We start from the raw sequence: 22,990 nt of genomic DNA on the forward strand, positions 1-22,990 counted from the left end.
ACAGGGGCTATTGTAAGTCCTGCAGACAGGAAACAACACACACAGCTCAAGGCATGTTCACCACTTTCCTCTGGTGTAACAGTTTAGGATTCGTAATAACACATTAACCAACTGCATTGGAGTAAACACCAATAAGCTGTCTTCTACATCCACGACAAACTATAATGTTTAATACAAAACTCCTACATCCTAAATTTGAACAATATTAAAGCTGGTTTGCCCCTTAAGGCAACCATACAAAATGAATACAGGATATGACTCACTCATTCTCTTACAGCCTCAAGGTCCAGAGAAGCATAGGTTACAAACAAGTTTCACCTTATAATGACATTTCCTGTATCAGTGCCCAGAATCAGGAAGCCACTGTTTCGGTCCTGGCATTTGATTTCTTATTTCTTGCTGGTATATTATTTAGCTTCCATAAGGGTAAATGTCTATGTTGATAAGGAATTGAGATAGCTTTACTCTGTTATGAAATGCTGATTGTCTGGTCCTTTTAAACTGATAATGCACTGTGAGAATAAATTGCAAGACAAGAAATGATGGAGCACTTGTAACCCAGCTACTTTTCTAGCCTCATGATTCCTGTTGCCATCATCAAGCTGTCAGGATGAGGGATGATAAGAATTTGTCTATGATAGATTTGATTAAGTTAGTGTCACTGGGGAGCAGTTATTGCTCTTTTAAGGAGCCAAAATAACCAACAGCTAAGTAATGAGCAACAACATTAGACTCGGTTGATACTTACCTCCATTGTCTTAAGACAGACAGCATCATTGATGCGTGTCAGGGTATGCAGTGATGTCGTTGGACATGAGAAAGTGTGCCTAACTCATCAAGCTAAACTGGAAAAGACTTGAAGTAATACAAAGATGTTGGCAAATTGATGCATGGCATCCATATTACAACAGCCTACATGTCGGTATAGATTGACCACAAACCCCTAATTTGCCAAAAATATATTTACATGTAACTGTACCTGTGACATGCTCAATAACACAAATGAATAGACATAGATTAAGATCTGGTCTGTAAGTACATCTGAGGCCAGTATTTCGACAGCAAGTCATGAAAACAAGAAGTTCTGAGATCTCATTTGAATGAAACTTTTACTGTGACTGTGAATTAAACAGTAATTTGAATACTGGCAGAGTAAGTCAATCTATTGAAGCATGCAACATAAGTTATAGAACAAAATCAAGTCTAAAGAAGATGGAGGAAATTGAACCTCTTGGGTTATACATTTCTGTTTCTAAAGATGAGTAATCTAGTTTAATCACAATTACCATACGGCTTGAGGTCTGGGGGACAAATTGAAAATAAATGTTGGAGACAAAAGTCCAGCTCACAGTCTAGGAATGATGTTTGTTCTTTAATAAGCCTCTAATAAGGTCTTAACCTGTCTTTCCAACTATCCCTGCTGTTATACAAACAAGGTTCCACCAGAAACAATGCTTTGGACTTATATGTTATAGTAATGATAGTTACTGAATAATGAATTATTCTGTGGAATCAATTAGTAGAAATACTTTAAAGTTTAATTAAAACATTTCTTTTTGTGTATAGCATATTAACCACCCTTGGATTTTCCCACATATTAGTGTGTTACAACATGAAATCAAAATGGACTCGATCCTGAAATGTTTGCCACTGATAAACATGAAATATATAATCTGCAAATTGATCTAAATCTTATTTTATATTACTTTTTGATAATATTATTTTGATTACATTTTGTTACACAGTATAATTTTGAAAATCCAAGAGGTTTAAATACCTTTGAGAACCACTGTATTTATTTAGCTTTTTTATCTCCATATTTTTTTTTAGCTTCATAAAAGAAAATAACTGTCAGAACCCATTTTCCACCTTTACTACTGACAATAAGGACACTAACTATGGTTTCCTTTTCAGATTCCAAATATACTTTCTTTGAGATTTTTTGAATAATAACTTTATATGATTTTGTACTGTGTTAATGGAATGAACAGAAAATGCCCATTTCTACAACACAATTTCATTTTTCAAAAATGTAAACTATTAAGCAAGGAGGGTTTGAACAAGAAAAAGCTAACATTAAGGAAACTAAGAATACTCACACGAAGGAAGCAGTGAAAGCAGTGCCAAACATACTGTATTTCCACAACAATATGGATTAGTACTACATTTTCCTGCAAGTTGCAGGCAAACACCAAAAACGGGATAGTCAAAATGAGTCACTACCACCAGAGACAACTACTGTAGTCTATGGCTCTGATTACCATGACAACCACTGCTTTAGTTTCAATACTGGGTACTGAATGTATCAGACCTGTACACCATAATGTTACCCTATAAACACTAGGCAAATACCTGCTAAATCAGGACAGGTAAATGAAGCAATACCATTTCATGATGGCTTTGTTTGTGTACTAGGCTCTTTCCTCGCTCCCAGGAGCCTCTGGAGTTCTCACGGGGGGAGAGCACTTCACTCATGCAAATCCAATGTTTGTGAGATATTCATGAAGTCAGAAGTATTCTAAGATGGATGCCCCCGATTCTTCCACTGGGCAGCGGACAGGACAGGAGGCATTCCTTCTAGAATTCAATTAACTACCCGGTGCCACACTCTATTGGTCAGAGTAGAGGCCAATCATGATCCATCTCTGTCAGAAAAAACAGTGGGAGAAGGGGGACGTATGTCAGGTGCATAGCGCGCGTGGTGACAAATAAGACAGAAATATAATTTTTTTCATTTTGACATCTTTCTTGTAGAAACATTTGATTTAGCATGTCTTAAATAGCATGTCTTAAATAGTAAGTTTGAAAATAGTAAGTTCTTAGGTGACAGGTGGTGCTTTGACAGTATGAAAGAAACAATGGAATTAATGAGTGCAATCATATAAAAATATACAATCAATTAGCTGCTAGTCTTTCAGATACACTGTCACTTCAATACTGTTTTACTATTGGAATTTGTTGCTTTTCAATAGTTTTTAATCGACTGAATACAATATTAAGCTTAATGTATATTAATCTCCCATCCCCTGTTTTGATTGTAAAGTATTTTTTCTTTCTTTATTTACCTTGTTGACTTTTTACTTTTGATCCTGTCTATTACAAGGGTCATGCCTCAGCCTGAAAGACATTTCAAAGGCACATGCTAAAGGTCCCACAGAGAGATTGAAAAGAGACATCTTTACCTCTCCTATCACCTTCTTTGAAGCCCCAGAGGTGAGACTTGCTGCTAATGTTAGCGTGCCTGGCCCTTTGTGAAGTTTAGGAAACTAAGAGTGAGGGAATAGCAAAAAAAAATATCAAGGTACCACAGGGTACAGAGTGGCAGGTACATCAAAGCACCAAAGTGGCGGGGACTGTGAAAAGGGGTGGGCGCTCTGTCTTCCTGTAAAGCCATGTGCTACATTGAGTCAGCTTTGATACCACGGTGGTCTCCTGTCCTTGATGTACTACGCTCTTCGTTCGGTCACAGAGGAGCTTGCTATCTCATGCTCCTTTCAAATGAAAATCATCAGACACGCAGAGGGATTTTCTACAGTATGGGGAGTTTTGAGACCATTTATGGTGGATCCACTGATTGCTTTATATGAATGGTTTTCAGCCAGTCAGTTTAGTTATCAGCGTAATGCACTTGTATTCTGTATTATGAACTCATGAAGTAATGTTATGAACATCTCGCCTACCATAACCTCTTTGTAAAGTTTGAAGTGCATGTGATAGAAATGTTCAATCATTTCTGTTTTAAAAGGAAAGTATACAGATCTTTGTAGCAATATGTACATACACTGTCATTACACAACTTCACTACATCTATGTGATTATCCTATTATTATACAGGTTTTAACTAGTTCATGTTAAGCCACTAATGACCATACAATATAGCCCTTTTGTCCAAAGGAATGTAACAAGGCATTGAAGCATCACTCATGGTTGTGTGGTTGTCAGTAAAGGAAATTACCCCCATTCACGACCTTAAAATTAAGCAGAAGCAATGGAAGAAAACAAAATTATGTTTAGGCTAGTGCTACAACCTAAAACAAAACAATGGAACAGGACACTGACGCCGTTCAATCAACAACAGTGATCTCAGTTGTCCTAGAATTATCTGTTCTATTTGGCATCCATCATTGTCTTAATATTCCACCGTAGCCCAGGGCCAGGATGGGTGGGTTTGGAACAGGAATATGGTTTGCTTTGGTTAAAATAGTTTTTGGAAAGCCTTGCAGGTGCAGAGGGATAAAAGAGGGAATGACAATGAGAGCTGGAAGATAGAGACTGGCGGATGGATATTTTAACAAGTTGTGGATATGTGATTTAAAGCAAAACATAAGCTATAAAAGGATGTTCTTCTTTGTTTTCTTTAGTCTATTGTCAGTGGAAAAATTTATATTTCTTGATAATTAATCTTCATTTCTGACAGAAGTAACCACAAGCAATAATTACACAAAACAAATAACTGAAATAAAATGTCCTTGTCAGATGCTGGGAAAGAAACAACACCACCACAATGCTTTCGGAATGCTATATTTTTTTCTGTGTTTTGTTTTGTTGTAACCAAATGTCAAATGGCATTGTGCACAAATAACTCAACATTTGACTTGTGTGTCCAGAGCACAATATCCCAATTTTGTTCTTCACACAATTGTTATCTTGAAAACTTCAGACATGCATTTATATTAGCTTTTTAGAGCAGAGGCATATTTTTCTTCTGACCTCCCAGATGGGCCTAGTTTGTGCAGTCTGTTATTGTTAGTTGACCTATGTACTTTGACATTTATTGTTGCAAGAGCTGCCTTCATGATGACTAGGAGTTATTTTAAGCTTCTTACAGTGCCTTTTGATCAGGGCCTTCCAGAATGTGGTGGGATGGTTTGTCTTAGATAACGTGCCAGTCATGGAATTTTCTCAATTTGTAAATTCTCCTTTGGAAATCATTCTGTAACCCCTCTCAAGATCATGTGTATCAATAGTCTCTTCAGAGAGCATTACATTGCAACTCTGCCTAGAAGGCCAGCATCCCAAAGTCACCTCTTTATTGGTGACGTTGAGACTGGTGTTTTGAGAGTATTATTAAATGAAGCTGCCAGTTTAGGACCTTTGAGGTTTCTGTTTCTCAAACTAGATGCTCTAATTTATTTGTCCTCTTGCTCAGTTGTGCACCTGGTCCTCCTACTCTTTTTTCTATTCTTGTTAGAGACGGGAGCAGAACAAAAAGATCTTGTGATCTTCAGTATAGAGTCTATCCTCAATCGAAAAAGGGTGGCTTGCCCACTTCAGGTTGGTGGAGAGCAGAGATGGGGACAAGTCACAAATGGTCAAGTCCAAGCAAGTCTCAAGTCTTAACCATCAAGTCTCGAGTCAAGTCTCAAGTCACAGTTCAGATAAATCAAGCAAGTCAAGTCAAGTCAAGGGTTCACCCTAAGCAAGTCAAGTCGAGTCTTTATAAGTTTCAAGTCAAGTCAAGTCACAGTACTAAAGAGATGAACACACACACACACTGTCCTCTGTTTCTGACGTGCGCTCGATTTCAAAATCAAATATTTTTCTCCTCCGTGGTACAATTTTTTGGGGGGACGAAGCGGAGGGATCTTGAATCAGCCTGAAGGGGTTGTATTCGCTATAACAACCGCCTCGCTATACCTTATCCCGTTTATTACATGGCTACCTATCAAATAAATCTATAATTTGACACAAAATAATGATTTCAAAAGGAATTTATTGATTTAAAAACGATTGTATTGCTTCCTCTAACGAAAATAGTCCGTTCCGTCTCTGGTTAGAATCCTGCTGCGTCCATAGCAACGCGCTGTTTTTCATGGCAACGGCCGGTTATCAAGAAATAACACGCATTCTGCACTGGAATTCAGCCAATCCATGTAATAAGGGCTAATAATAACAACCTTATAAACTAATTATTGTGACTGAAAAACTGCCTAATATGTAATTAAGCTGTAATTATTCTTGTCTGTATGAGTAAAAAAAAAAAAAAAACTCTTCGAAATGTTTAGGTGCTAGTAATCACAGCGGCTCCTCCATGCTAGCCTTTCATGCAGTAAAGTAAACTTATGGTGTAAGCACAATGCTTTTTAGTTTCCACACGCAGTCCAAACACTTGAAAATGCCCACATTTAATACAGACATTATAGCCTACGTGTAATAATATACATGCCCGCTCATTTTAAGATGCCATTCAACATTAAAATTCAGGCTATGCCACTGTTATAGTCAAATTCCCTTACATCTATTTACCAGACGTATTTAGTAATGATAATGGTCACATTTCTAACAAGAAAAAAAAAAAAACGTAATATGCAACCAAGGCCAAATTATGACAAACAAAAGATTCATTAATTACATTAGTAACTTAATCGTTATAGATCTTAGTGAAACTGAATATAAGAGATTACTTTCTTACCTTTCTTTGTGATTCTTAAAATAACGAATGAAATTTGACGTTTGTTGCATATTTTGCAATCTGGCAAATCTTTTTGTATTCACACGGTCCAGTTCAAAGTCCTGTACCCAACGATACTATTTGTGGAGCTCGACTAACGTTACTGTCTGCCATGTTTGGCGCGGTTTGAATTGTGCAGCGTTAAAGGCACATACGCTGATTAGTGGTGCTGATGTCACAACATATAAAATAATTTTATTGCTGTTTGTTTATTATAAGTTCAAGTCATTGTCGAGTCTTCCACTTCAAGTCAAGTCAAGTCTCAAGTAACTTGTTCTCAAGTCAAAGTCAAGTCAAGTCATTTTCATACTTTAATCAAGCAAGTCACAAGTCCTGAAAATTGTGACTCTTCGAGTCAAGTCATGTGACTCGAGTCCCCCACCTCTGGTGGAGAGTGCCTGCCTCAAGTGGAGGAGTTTAAGTATCTAGGGATCTTGTTCATGAGTGAGGGAAGGATGGAACGGGAGATTGACAGACGGATCGGTGCAGCTTCTGCAGTAATGCGGTCGATGTATCGGTATGTCGTGGTGAAGAAAGAGCTGAGCCGCAAGGCGAAGCTCTCGATTTACCGGTCAATCTAAGTTCCTACTCTCACCTATGGTCATGAGCTTTGGGTCATGACCGAAAGGACAAGATCCCGGATACAGGCGGCCGAAATGATCTTTCTCTCAGCCAGGGTGCAGGGCGGATCCCTAGAGATAGGGTGAGAAGCTCGGTCACGCGGGAGGGAGCTCAGAGTAGAGTCGCTGCTCCTCCACATCGAGAGGGGGTCAGCTGAGGTGGCTTGGGCATCTGTTTCGGATGCCTCCGGAACGCCTTCCTGGGAAGGTGTTCCGGTCCCGTCCCACCGTGAGGAGACCCCGGGGAAGACCTAGGACACGCTGGAGGGACTATGTCTCCCGGCTGGCCTGGGAACGCCTCGGTGTCCCCCGGAAGAGCTAGAGGAAGTGTCTGGGGAGAGGGAAGTCTGGGCATCTCTGCTTAGACTGCTGCCCCGCGACCCGGCCCCTGATAAGCTGATGATGATGATGATCTTCAGTTAAGATTGAACAAAAACACAATTAAACTTTCTATGAAAGTCTGGACCAGAGTTTATTTAATAATGTGCACTTGTTTTAAAGCACTATGTTGATTTAAGCCATTTTAAGGGATGTTAAAGACATTGGTTTTACGCACAAGAAAGTTCCATCTACAACCCTGTTTCCAAAAAAGTTGGGACGCTGCATAAAATGCAAATAAAAACAGAATACAATGATGTACACATCCTCTCTATATTTAATTGAAAATAGTACAAAGACATTTTGAATTTGATGCCAGCAATACATTTAAAAAAAGTTGGGACAGGGGCTTGTTTATCACTGTGTTCATCATCTGCTCTTTTAACAATACTCTGTAATTGTTTAGGAACTGACAACGTGGTCAGGGGACTACGTAGACTATTTTACGTAAATACATGGCACCCAAGATCGTATGATATGTTGTGTTACATTACAATGTGTTACCAAAACGTATAATACATTACAAATTGGCTAAAATATTACCTATCTTATGAACGCAATTACAACATGTAATATGTTATGAACGCTATTAAAACATGTGATATAAATGTCAGAGAAAGTATCATATTTTACGAACGGTACGAAAATCCAGTACTTGCAAGGATCCTGGAGGGGGCTGCGCTTTGTCACCAATCCTGTTTGTAACTTTTATGGACTGGATATCGAGACGTAGTCAGGGTGGGGAGGGGGCGGTGTTGCATTCGCTTTACCTTACCGTGGTGAAGAAAAGAGAGCTGAGCCGGAAGGCAAAGCTCTCGATATATCAGTACATTTTCGTTCCTACCCTCACCTATGGTCATGAAGGCTGGGTCATGACCAAAAGAACAAGATCGCGAGTACAAGCAGCTGAAATAGGTTTTCTCAGAAGGGTGGCTGGCTTCTCCCTTAGGGATAGGGTGAGAAGCTCAGCCATCCGTGAGGAACTCAGAGTAGAGCCGCTGCTCCTTTGCGTCGAAAGGAGCCAGTTGAGGTGGTTCGTGCATCTGGTAAGGATGCCCCCAGGACGTCTCCCTAGTGAGGTGTTCCAGGCACGTCCAGCTGGGAGGAGACCTCGGGGTAGGCCCAGGACCAGGTGGAGAGATTATATTTCGACACTGGCCTGGGAATGCCTCGGGATCCCCCAGTCAGAGCTGGCAAATGTGGCTCAGGAAATGGAAGTTTGGGGTCCCCTGCAGGAGCTGCTGCCCCCACGACCCAAAACCGGATAAGCGGATAAAGATGAGATGATAAAGATGAGATGGTATGAAAATATATAATTCATTACGAATTTGCACAAAAGAAACAAGCTGTGTTTCGATTTGGCAACAATCAGATTTAAAGGCTGGCACCTTACCCACTGGACCACACAGGGTATAAGAACATCAGGGAACAAGTCGTGGCCTTGCCAAGGTTGCTACAATAATTAATAAATGCATTTAATGGTACAGGTTAATTTTAGGTATCACAGCACTGGGGTTAAGGTTTGGGTTAAGGTATGGGGTGAGGTTAGAAAATGAAAAAGGTTAGGTTAAGGTTTGGTTAGGTTTAGGTATCACAGCACTGGCGTTCAGATTAAAGTTTGGGTTAAGGTTAGGCATCACAGCACTGGGGTTAAAGTTTGGGTTTAGGTTTGGGTTTGAAAGAAAATCACTTATAATGATCTTGTAAAACCACTACTCGCCTCCTTAAACAGTTCCTATTTGGTACAGTGGGGAAAGCGCCTGTGGTCCCTGGTTCAAAACATGGCCTCCTATTTAAAAAAAAAATATACATTACTTAACCTAACTTAATATATCTCACGAATACGGCTGTCGAAGATTTACGTAAAATAGTCTGCAAAGTCCCCTGAAAATAGGTTTGAATTGAGGAGACCAATTGCTGTAGTTCTGAACATGAAATGTTTTTCCATTCTTGCTTGATATAGGATTTCAGCTGCTTAAAAGTCTCCTTTGTTGTATTTTTTGTTTCATAATGCGCCAAATGTCTGGACTGCAGGCAGGCTCTTTTACTTCGGAGCAATGCTGTTGTAATACATACAGAATGTGGTTTGGCATTGTCTTAATGAAAAAAGCAAGGCCTTCCCCCCAAAAAAAATTCTGGATGGCAGCAGATGTTGCTCCAAAATCTGAATATTTCGTGCATTTCACCCATGCCATCAGTGTCCATTATTCCCAAAAATAGTTTCAATTTTTTTATTGTCAGACCACAGGACAGTTTTGCACTACGCATCAGTCCCTCTAAAATGAGCTTGGGCCCAGTGAAGGCGGCAGTGTTCTGGATCTTGTTTATATATGCTTTCCTCTTTGCATGGTAGAGTTTTAACTAGCATCTGTGGACGCAGCGACAAACTGTGTTCACAATGTTTTTTGAAAGTGTTCTTGAGTCCATGCAGTGATTTCCACTACAGAATCACTGCATGCCCCCCCCTGAGGGCCCGAAGATCACGGCCATCCAATACTGGTTTTTGGCCTTGTCCCTTGCAAACCGAGATTTCTCCGGATTCTCTGAATCTTTTAATATTATGTACCATAAATGATGGATCCCCAAACTCTTAGCAATTTTATGTTGATAAACGTTATTCTTAAATTGTTCCACTATTTGCCTGCGCAGTCTTTCACAGAGTGGTGAACCCCTCCCTATCCTAATTTTTGACAGATCCATCCTCACTGGAATTATCTTTTAATACCGAATCATGTTACGTACCTGTTGCCAATTGACCAATTTGTTGTGTGATATTCCACCAGGGTTAGTTCTTTAGCATTACACAACATTTCCAGTATTTTATTGCCTCTGTACCAACTTCTTGAAAAATGCTGCTGGCATCAAATTCAAAGTGGGGATATACACCATATATCAGCCAAAGGCCCCACCTCGCAACTTACAGGACTTAAAGAATCTTCTGCTAATGTCTTGGTGCCAGATACCACAGCACACCTTCAGAGGTCTAGTGGAGTCCATGCCTCGACGGGTCAGGGTGGTTTGAGGAACACAACAACGAGTTCAAGGTGTTGACTTGGCTTCCAAATTCCCCAGATCTCAATCCAATCGAGCATCTGTTGGATGTGCTGGACAAACAGGTCCGATCCATGGAGGCCCCACCTCGCAACTTACAGGACTTAAAGAATCTTCTGCTAACGTCTTGGTGCCAGATACCACAGCACACCTTCACAGGTCTAGTGGAGTCCATTCCTCGACGGGTCAGGACTGTTTTGGTGGGGAAAGGGGGACCTATACAATATTAGACAGGTGGACATAATGTTAAGGCTGACCGGTGCATTTTTCAATAAACAATAACATTTCTCAGTTTCAACAATTATTGTGGCTTTTTACTATTACAATTGATGGTTTGAATTATTTGCTTTCAGTTTTTATTTACATTTTACACAACTTTTCTGGAAATGGGGTCGTTATTTGAATTGCATAAATAGTTATCACATAGTGTCATTAGTTAATGGGACTTGTTAATTTAGGTTAACTTAAACTGTCAGTAGTTTTGAAAATAATATCAATATGCAACTGCACACACACACAAACACAAAAATACACCAATATCTGTCACCAATACAAACATCATGCACTATGCTTTTATACATCTTGATCACTATTCTCCACTTAGCTGAAGCAATAGGTATTACCCAAAGGATTCAAAATAGTTTCCTTCCAACATCAATAATTTTTTTTACATTGAAAATGCGTCTCAGAATGTTGCCTGTACTACTAATGACTTGTTTGTTATGTATGGCTGCTTTCCAGCCAAAAAGCATGACACCTGTTCTGTGTTTATCCTTATTGTAGTCAATGATTTGTTTGTGTTTGTCTGGTGTCGAATAAGGTAATGACATTGATCAGATCAATTCAATGAGATTTCAATATTTGTGACATCTGAAGTAGGATCCCAGAAACGGATGCAGGGAGAAGGGAGAAACTCACTAATATAACTAATACAAGACAAAACATGAAACTAGAACAAACGTTACTGTTGGGAACAAAATCCAAATACAATGACAGACAATATACGTGAGCGAAGAAGGAACTGAAATGGGGCAGTGAACAGGAACACAGGTGAGGATGGTTAAGATAGTGAACATGTCTCTGAGCTTCAAGTGAGTGAGAGAGGGTAGTGGATCTCATGACAGTATTGTAAAAACAGAACAGAAAATTACAGTATTGTAAAAACAGCTGATCATTTATATAGGATGGTTAACACAAAAACTGCCAATGATGTATTTTGGTTGTCATGAAATAACTGCCAATATTTAACAAATGTGCTGTAATGAGATTATGTTGGACATGGCATTTTTACACTGACCCCTCTTCAACCAAAAAATGTCAGCTAATGGTATCCTTCCAAACAACACAACCTATAAAATATCACACAATTATCAAACATTCATGTTTAATCTAATTTGTGAGAATAATGCAGTTACTGCAATGACCGTGTATTGGAACGAGCTACCTGTGTTTGGATTTCAAATGCGCCCAGACATAACATTGGGTTTCTGCATCACCTACTGGCTTTTAAAGATCGATGAGGCCCTCAGTCAGGGGATAGTTGGACATGGTGAAGTACCCTGATGAAGTGCTCCTGATCTAGCTGGACGTTACACTTTTACCCAACCATGAACAATCAATACTTCCTTCCTTTGATTAGGCAGCAAGTCTGAATTCATCAACTTATCTAAGGTCCATCAATTTCAAGCGTATTATTGTCATTCAAACATTTATTATTGTCATTCAAACAGGATATTGTCATTATAATGAAACATTTTATAATGTCTCGTTATAAAAAATGTCTATCTGTGTATGTGAGTTATTTCAACTGGCTAATTAAATAAATACATTTTCTCATTCTTGCTAGCCTATTTACCATTACTTAATACTCACAGGCAACCTGAATGACAGTTCTACACAGTATGCTACAATAGTTTGTCTCATAATGCACAAACACATAGGTCGAGAAACACTTTGCTTTAAAGTAGTTACCGCACTAAAGCTTCAATATTGCCACTGCAGTGGTATAAGCATACACTTCTCCAACACTGCGTCCAGCCTCTTACTGTTCTACTACAAGCTGTCTTTCCAGTTACCCATCCATCCATATAGCCGACACTCCATCCACTCCAGCACCCATCTCCTAACTCGTTTCACTCCCCTAGTTCCCTAGGATAGAGGTGATTGATGGGCCAGGGGATACCCTCCCGCCGCTGTGTACCTAATCACTGAGAATAGACTGGCAGTAACACCCCATTAGAGGGCTGCAACAGCATGGTGTAATGGTTAGGGAAATGGGGCAGGGAACACAAGGTTAGAGGTTCAAGTCCCCAGAGGGTCCCTGCAACTGGCGTGTTGGAGGGACTCACTTATCTAAACAGTGGAATAGACGGGAGAGATTTGACAATGTCTAAGAAATAAAAATAACTGCAAAACAAACAAAAATGTGTATATGTATACAGGAACAAGTGATAATCCAGCATTACTATGCACCACAATGGTTTATCGCTTGTCATATTTATGTCTTGTTTATCCACTTTAAGTTGGTTTCGCTCCGCCGGAAACGAGGTCAACGTCAAGTGCTTTGCACTGGCATGGACACAGAGACACACAAACACATTAGTTATTGACAGAGTCTGTTAATGAACTAATCCGTCAGCCTCTTTGCTAACGTTCCTATTTACTTCGTGTTAGACACACTGGAGGACGTTTAAAACATTCAAGGCTGTGATGCCCCAGAATAACCAGCTCATCTATATGCCCGGTGAGGAATACAGACTTGTCAACGACGATATGCCTGAGACATTTGGACTTGTCAAAGAGAACGAGCCTAAGAGATAGATACGCCGACGCGCAAGTCGCTTTTCGGGTAATGAATGGGAATCGCTTGTTGGCCCCTTGACGGATCAGTTAATTAGTGTGGCAGAGGATACAAAAAATGCAAAGACACTTTGCTGGATTCGTTTTGGCCCGCTTGGCTTTTAGCTGACGAATATCTCGGCTCCCCAACCATCGCGGCTTGAGTAATCGCTATTTAGAAGAGCACGGAAAACAGTAAAATGAGGGAGGGTGCCAGAATGCAAATGGTGCTCGATCAAAGTCATACAGGCAAGGAGTCAAGACAATATTCATATATGTTTTTTCTTATTAGAGTTGTAGATTGGATTTACCCGAAGACCCAGAAAACTGTAGGAATCAGATTAAAGTAAACGGGGTGGCGATGCTCAGTTTGAATGTTAACATCTCATTGCATAAGGGTTCGTCAATCTGCAACTTTCATTTAGCACCACCTGGAAATTTGGACTGTGGTTGTAAAACGACCTGCAGCGTTTGTTGATGTCAGCATCTGCAGGTTCTCCAAAACTGATGTGCTATAAAGAAAATGATACTATCAAAGTTTGAAATGAGAATTAGATAAGCATTAGCAGGAGGCCTTTTACCCTTTTAAATTATTTTTGTATTTTCACAAATAAAATGGAAAACATGATGAATCATGGTAAAAGTAAAATGCACTATTAAACTTGAGAATTATTTTGGGATGAGTTATTAAAGGGTATGTTTAGTAGATATACCTCCCAAACCTTTTATCCAGTTGTCAACATGATTTGATTCCAAATTCATATTAGCAATGAGTTGTTTTTTGTTGGTGTAGGCAAATGAAAAATACACACTCAGAATTAACACTGATCAAGAAGAGTAACCATTTAACAGTTTCCTATTGGATAAGTAACTTGGAATTGATCAAGTTATGTATCTGTGAGTAGCTTCTGGAGTTTTACAGTGTCCTCCACTAATACATACACACTTGGTAAATATGATAGAAACTTAAAAATGATATATTAAAAAAAAACATGTATTCTTTATCCTCTTGATATTTCATTGAAAATATTAACAAAAATCTAACCTTTGAAGTAAATCAATTGAGAAAATAAATCTTATCAAAAATAAGATTATTGGCACCCCTTCATTTAATACTTTGAGCAACCTTCTTTTGCCAAGATTACAGTTCTGAGTCTTCTCCTATAATGTGTAATAAGGTTGGAGAACACATGACATGGGATCTGAGTCCTTTCCTCCATACAGAATCTCTCCGGATTCTTCAGATTCTGAGATCCAGGCTTACTGATTCTCCTCTCTTGATTCCATGTATCCTTAGAAGTTGTTCAGGGCCTTTGGAAGAAAAACAACCCCACAACATCAAAGAACCCGGTCCATAAAAAGGTCCCGTAATGTTTGACAAACTGTAAGTGCTTGAGTTTGTTGTTTGATGACTGCAAAGTCTTTTTTATGGCAACCCTCCCAAACAACTTGTGGTTATGTAGACGGCGTCTGATCGTAGTTTTGGAGACTTTCTGACCCCAAGACCCAAAATCTACAATTCTCCAGCTGTGATCCTTGGAGATTCTTTGACCACACAAATGGTTATTTTCAACCATTAAACAATTCTCTTGCATTTCCTGATTTTTGCAAATCAACAACCTTTTGTCGCACATGATAACAGTGGTCTCTGGTCTTTCCCATACTGTATGATGAAGGACTATGGGAATTTGGGCTATGAATCACATCATATTTATACCCCAGTAAAACACAATGTCATGGCTTACCAATTAAGTGTTCCTAATCACTCAGGTGAACTTAAAACATGAAATATGAATGTCTTGGAGTATCAATAATTGTAGCACACATGTTTTGAAAAAATATTTCACATACATTTATTCCTAAAATGATCCTTCAATTGAAGATTTGATTTTTGTAAATATTTTCAATGAAAAACCAAGAGAAAACTATGAGTGAAACAGGCTCTTCACAGGGTTGCCAAAATAAGTGGAGGACAGTGTATACCAAAGTCTTGTTGAATTGTATTGTAGAAATGATGTCCCTTTGCATTTTCCAAAGTAATATAAAGAAACAAAATGTTTTTTCCACTTATACCACAGTATACAAATTAGTAGAATTTCTTTTTCTTTATATTAACATGTTTTAATAATTAATTTATGCTTTCTCAGGTTATGATTACTCAAGACTTAACTACAGTTTTACATGAATATAGAACTGTAATATTCTATAGAATAAATTACTGATCTGTACCAACCAACAGCTGAAAGCATCATCACTAATAAAGCTTGCTGGTATGAAACTTGGCTCCCTTAAGATGTTGTTTGTTGTTTTTAAAGCCAATACATTGATCAAATTGTCCCACATGATAAAATGCAGACATAGGTCTGAAAAAACATGACTGTTACCAGCCTGCAGGTATTGATAAAAAACATGTTTTTTGGCTAATGTTGTTGTTCTTTGGAAACTGTCAAATAATCGGGACAAATGCCTCCATAAAGGTTGACATTTATCGCTTTCTAAATGTAGTGGTTAGGTGGCCATATAGAGTGCATTCGGAAAGTATTCAGACCCCCTTACTAATTCCACATTTTGTTACTCTACTTTCTTTTTATAAATATAATTATTGTAATTTATTTTAATAAATGAATGTATATAAATGTAAAAAAATACAGAAATATCACAATTACATAAGTATTCAAACCCTTTGCTATCACAAACAAAATTGAACTCACCCTTGAGATGTTTCTACAACTTGATTTGAGTCCATCTGAGGTAAACTCAATTGGTTAGAATGATTTGGAAAGGTACCCACCTGTCTAAATAGGGTCCCAGAGTTGACAATGCATGTCAGAGCAAAAACCAAGCCATGGAAGGAATTGAGATCCCAGACAAGAATGTGTTGACGCACAAATCTACGGGCACGGAACCAAAAATATATTTAGCATTGAAAGTGGCCTCCATCATTCTTAAATGGAAGAAGCTTGGGAACACCAAAACTCTTCCTAGAGCAATTGGGGGAGAAGAGACTTCGTCATTGAGATGATCAAGGTTCCTGATGGTCTCCCTGACAGGACTCCAGAGTTCCTGTGTTGAGATGGGGGAATCTTCTAGAGGTACAACTGTCCATGCAGCACTCCACCAATCAGGTCTTAATGGTAATAAGACACATGATAGCTCATTTGGAGTTTGTGAAAAGGCACTTGATGGATTCTCAGTCAATGAGAAACAAGGTTCTCTGGACTGATGAAGCCAAGATTGGCCTGAATACCAAGCTTCAAATCTTGAAGAAAAAAGACACTGCACACCACCTGGCCATTAACTTCCCTATGGTAAAATATGGTGGTGGCAGCATTCTGCTGTGGGGATGTTTTTCAGTGGCAGGGAGTGTGAGACTAGTCAGGATCGAGGGTAAGATTAATGGAGAAAAGTATAGACAGATCCTTGATGAAAAGGATCTGACAGACAACCTGACAGACATTGAGAGGATCTTCAGAGAATAATAAGAGAAACACCCCAAATACAGGTGTACCAAGCTTATAGCATATTATGCAAGAAGTCATGTGGCTGTAATCGCTGTCAAAGGTAGTTCAACAAAGTACTAAGTGAAGGGGCTGAAATACTCATGTAAATGGAATATTTATTTTGTAGTTTGTTTAGAAAAAACATAAACAAATGTTAGTATGGGGTATTGTGTGTAGATTAATGAAGAAAAAATATGAACAGTCCATTCTGGAATGCAGCTAAAATAAAATAAACTGGCAAAAGTGAATGATGCTCAATAACATGTTAGATGCATTGAAATACAGGTACAACTCTGAAGAACTACCCTTCTGTAGCTAACTAACATAGGAATGTTTCCACAGACACACTGTCCACTTGAAGCATATGACACTTTAACATTGTAGAGTGATGGAGATTAAATGGTAATGACACAAGGTGTGCTAAGCATTGTAAAGTCCTCCCACATATTTCTAGACCAGCTGGTTTTAACAACTAGCTTTGTTGTCAGCAACTAGCTGACAACAAAGCTAGCTGACAACTAGCAGCAATTAGCAACTAGTTAACAACTGTTCTGACTAGCATGAATGCTTTCAATGCCAGGTAGAAGATCGTATCATATTACTTATGGCTGTATAAAAAATGTATGTAACCAGACAGATACACTCTCTGCCCTTAAAGTGCTACATTTTGTAAGGTACTGTATGGATTTTTTAAGATGGTCATACTATGGAGAAATCCTCCATATATTCTGTCATTTCAACAGCAACATTACTTAGTGAATAAATTAAAGTATGAATTCACTTATCTTAATTATTACTGAAAACGTGTTATATTTACTGGTGCCTTTAGTAGTGTTTGTTCTGAACATTATCTTAAAGAAATTGATTCTGGCATCTGTTTCTGTTATTGTCTAGGAAATGTAACAAGTTTTGGCATTTATTCTGTATGTAGTATTTATCATGATTAACAGGCTTTTGAATAGCCTATACAAATGTCAATTTTCATTTTTATCTAAAAAATAATTGATGGGGGTGGTGAAGGGGATGTGCTGAATTGCATTAATCTGTGGTCAACAAGTTTCTTATGTAAAAGATACAGTTGTGCTCATAAGTTTGCATACCCTGGCAGAAATTGTGAAATGTTGGCATTGATAAAAAAAATATGAATACTAGAATTCATACTCTTCTATGAATACTAGAATTTTAATTTGTCAGGAACTATGCAGGTTTGCATTGAGTCTTTACAGCTCAACTATATTATTTAAACATAGTCTACACACCGTGAGGCAAAAATAAACATTTTACTGTAGGTTGCTTCTTTTAAACCCAACTGGAAACCACTGGGATGTAATTACAAAAACGACTCACCATCTATAGTTTTACCCCCCTTTACAGCTTCACAATAGCAATCATTAGCCCTAATTAACCCATTAGGAGGCAGATACTGGAACAAATAAGGCAAATAAGCAAACCACCACAAGGGACATAAGTTGAAGTGCAGGCCTTATTGAACACACAACAGATAGAAGCCCACAGCGGCAGGTAATTCGAGCTGGACCTGGCAACAGCTGTTGCTGGTTGCCTGTGTTGTCGATCAGCTGATACCTGTTGAGAAGGGCTGGTGCGGTGGATTAAGGCTTAAAATGGCTAAAAATGTAGAGGTGGCCGAACCATTGAAACGGACCTGTGTGCTTTTTTTAGGAGAGGACGCCGTGTGCATGTTTGTGTGTGAGACAGTGTTCTTGGCCTCAGAATAGAGACGTTGTGAGCTGCCCAGCAGGAGAACAATTAGACTCTTGTCTAATTCTTGGATTTGCATGAGCAACGGCAATCTGTTCTGTTCAGTCGACGGGCGTCTGAGACCCACTGTTACGCAAAGAGTTGTTGGGGGAAGTGTGCAGGCGTATATGTGTGTTGAGATTAACTAATACACATTTTTAGCATTGTCGGTAAAGTGGTAAAATGAGGAAGTAACTCAGACAACAATAGATGACTTTGCATCGAAGTGTGCTTACAGCATGTTTGTGTCACTGATAACTCAATTCTGATAACATAATCATTCAGGTCTAGTTTATTTGTTGACATTTGTAAGTTTTATCTCTAGACATCTATATTTCGACTGTTTAAATAAGTGGCATGACTTTTACAAATATTTAACTGTTCTGACCTGAACAACACAATGAAATTGAATTGGAGATTGGTGCTATAAGACTTCTGTACTAAAAACACATAAATATTCTGCTTGAAAATTGAGTCTCATTCCGTAAAAGAGTAATATGGTGCTTTTTCAATGAAGGCTAGTATATTTTAATTTACTGGGCCATCTACCTTTCGCTTCAAACAGGAAACCTCGAGGACAATAAGAGCCTCTTAAAAGGAAGACATTCATCAAAAAAGAAGAAAAAAAGACAATGTACAGCTCAATAAAAGGTGTACAGTGTTCGAGCGGTCATAAAAACAGAGTTGAAAGAGGTATGGATTTGCAAGTTTCTATGAGCATGGTTTCTGGGATAGAAGTAATTCTCAACAATAAACTTTTATCTTTCTTGTCGCTGTTAAGACTCAGAGTGATGCAGTACAACTGCTTGGAGGTTAAACCATGTATCAAACTGAAGGTTGAGCCTTCCTTCTAGGCTTTTCTTTTACAGCTTGTTAAAAGGAACACTGTCTGCACTTTGTAAGGCAATGGTTCCTAAAGTTTAGTACTTACAGAGTACTCCGCAGCTTCTATTTATTCTCTTCTACAGCTGTAATCAAATCACTTGGACCATCGAAGGTATAGCGCTGAAACATTAAGTAATATGTCCAAATATCCAACATCTAAGAGTCTAGCTCCATGGTGATTCTTTGTCACTTGAGCATGTCAATTACAGGTGATTCACCCAACAAAAAATGTGTCCACATTTCATGGTTTTTACTGACAATAGCTGTTGTTACAATGGCTTTTCTGTTCTCATAATCCAAGGGGAAACCATACAAATATTCAGTTTAAACATCTGCACTACTTTTCAAACATACAGTGAAGCCTTCACCTTTCATAACTGAACAAAACAAATGTGTATTTTTATTATGTAAATATTACATTCAAGCATCCTTTTAAATTCTTCTACTTTGTAATGTCTGTTCTAGCACTGACATAATTGTGCTCACAACATGAATGCCAATTGCAAGAAAAAGCAAAAACAGAGATGTGTTGTGAGGCATCTTTGACACTTGATTTGAGAATAAAAAAACAATTAAACATACTGTATATGTAGCATGCCTTCAAAGACAGGCATTTAAATGAGCTGTAGACATAGTATTCACTTTATGATAAGGAGCAACAGCGGAGACTTATCTACATAGTTGTGAATGTAAACACTTGAGGTACACACTGTTAATATGAACACACAGATCCAAGGTCAGATTACATAACTTCCAAATCCTAAGAACTGTTAGTAAAACCCACACATTGGATTTTGGATTTGTCGTTAGGCTCAACATGTATGCACCCTGACACACAACAAATAATTCTGGAACCAAACCTGCACTTACCCACTGTGCAGTTGGTGGTGAAGCTGGGTTCAATGGTGGCAGCCGTGGTGGTGTCTTGCTCAATTGGCTGGTCGTAGCTGGCCTGGATCCGAAAGGGCTCAGTTCCACGTGGCCCCAGGGTTAGGTGGACAACCGCCCAGCTGCCGAGGAGAGAGATGAGCATCAAGATCAAGGCCACTATAAGACACTCCGGGCGACAGGGCCCCCAACGCCTACTGTATGGGTAGGGGGTCAGTGTGGAGGTGACCTCCTCCTCCACTTCCGAGGTGGCTTCAGGGGACGCAGAAGAGGGGGAGGACTGGGTCCCTGTGGAGGCTGTGGGGTTTGAGTTCCCTTCCTCCACCTCCCGTCCAAGTTTGGGAGAGTCCCCCTCTTCCTTAGCCTGGTGGTCCATGACCTCCGCTCAGTGTCCTCCCCTGGGTCTTTTCTGTCAGGTTACGGGGCAGACAAGTTTTCTCGCAGAGCCCTTTTTTTAAACCTGACAGGTGGTGTTGCGTGGATAACACCCTGCAACCTCAGTGCGATGGGCAGCTGAAATGGAGTGTGCAGGTGGGTGCAGGTGTGTGGTAGAGAGAGAAATAGAGAGAGAGAGACAGAGAGTGAATCTGAATGGGAGTGAGGACGTTTCACACACCAATGCTTCTGTGTGAAAGTGATGTTTCGAGGAGATTCTGAAGCAAATGCTCTCCCTAGCAAGCCACTGCCTGCCTTTGTTTAGTTCTACACGGTCCATAATTGTATTAAGCAAATTACGTCTGATTTCACTGCGGCTCCAGGCTACTGACCAATGATTCATCCCTCCCTCTCCCTGTCCAATCATCCCCAAATAACTATGTTTACTTCCTGTATTATTTACCTATGATATATCGTTGCTGTCGTATGAAGCCTAACGGTATTTCCGGCTAACTACGTTTTGGAAATATTATTGTCTTTACATGAACTGAAATCAATGACTCCCCCACACTGGATTCTGAACATTTCATGACTCCAAGGACCAATACATTTCTCTGTCTCTTTCTGTCACCCTTAGGTCCTTCAATGGAGGTTCTGTATAAACAGTTACCTCTCAGTTCTTATGAACTGAGTATAACTGTACCTTTTAATGATATCACTACTAATTTGAAATATCCATATGAATTACTTGATTAGCCCACAGAAATCCCAATATTTTAACTATGAAAACATGAGATTTGTTACTGCTGTTCAAATTCAAACCTACCTGAATCTTCAGGAGTCAATTTAAATTCAACTTTGTTCACTATAACTTTCTTTGGTTTTCTTTACATTCGTAAACCATTATTGTTACCCTTTTAACTGGGCACAATGTGTTGAGGGAATAAAACAGCATCTCATTAAAACAATACGCTGATGATGAATTATCAGGAAGGCCACTTCCTCTACAACAAACATGGGGGTGTAGAGCAGAGTAATTTCTCTCTTTGATCAAATTAACTTCAAGGATTATGAAAACATTCCATTAATAAAATGTTCTACTGCCAAGATATTTGAATTGGAGACACTGTATTCATTATTACTAATGATCCTGCATCTTTGTGTTACCTGCTTGGTTGAACACACACACAATCACATGCATTGCTTTTGTACTCCGCATAATACATATTTTATGTATTCAATTAATAAGTTGCAGAGAAATTCAAAATAAGACAATGGCAATTGTTACATTTATATTTCTACGGATAGACTTCTGTGATCATTTCACGCCTATTTTTTTACCAAGTGGCCAAGATGAATGTAGTCAACCACATAACAGTGGAAGACGTATGTGATCATTTCAACCATTCTCTTGGTCCTAAGCAAAGTAAGGCTCTTGCAGCACGTTAAACAAACTCCTCAGTGCTTTAAACAGACTATCCATTTCTCCTGAGCATATATTTTATATTTCTGTGGCAGATTAGCTGCTGCAATTTAAATAATGCAGTGATATGCAGCTAGCTTGCCAAAATGATAACATCACGACAGAAGATATAGCCCATTTGATAGTGTCTGTGCATAGACAAATACTATTGACTCATAGAATCACAATTTTAACAGAATCCCCAAATGGCAAGATTCAGACAAACCTCTCAAAAGGTAGAACACTGTTAATTCTTATTACTTCCCCCTAAGGTGCCAACACATTCCCACACCCATTTTATGAATATGTATAAGCAACAGTCAGCCTTCTGAGGTGGAACCTAAATGAGAATCTCCCATTTAGCATTTAGACTGACATCAGAATAGGGTCTGGGTTGCCCAGTGGCAGGCGCTGTTACTGACAGCATTGTTAGAATGGTCTTTGTCTATTAGAGATGAAGCAAGAGAAATTGTCTATATCCAGAGATGGGCAAAGATACATCAAAATGTATTTTAAAATAAAATAACAATACCTGAATTTTAAGTGTATCAAAATAAAATACAAAATACAGCAGCCACACCAAGTATCAAAATAAACCACGGCATTTTTGTATTTTAAAAATACTTTTACAAGGGAGCATGAAAGCCCTTCACCAACCTTCAATCTATTGGCCTACTTGATCTATTCCTTCACCAGTAAACTGACTCAGTTGATTAGGTAGACCATGTTTGATAGCAATAGCTTTTCTCTGCCTAACGAGTCATGCGTTACATCTAAAATATGC

The 22,990-nt window shown here is 38.9% G+C and overlaps 1 protein-coding gene across 1 annotated transcript in view; it reads right to left on the reverse strand.

Moving 5' to 3' along the window:
* Positions 1 to 22,990, reverse strand: part of alk (ALK receptor tyrosine kinase) — a 630,515-nt gene that overhangs the window by 100,180 nt on the left and 507,345 nt on the right. The window contains exon 5 of the mRNA XM_020053911.3: positions 20,352 to 20,491. Within this exon, the coding sequence (XP_019909470.3) occupies positions 20,352 to 20,491 (140 nt within the window). The remainder of the gene's footprint in view (positions 1 to 20,351; positions 20,492 to 22,990) is intronic.

This window comes from Esox lucius, chromosome 15, assembly GCF_011004845.1.
Source record: "Esox lucius isolate fEsoLuc1 chromosome 15, fEsoLuc1.pri, whole genome shotgun sequence".
Classification (NCBI taxonomy): Eukaryota; Metazoa; Chordata; class Actinopteri; order Esociformes; family Esocidae; genus Esox; species Esox lucius.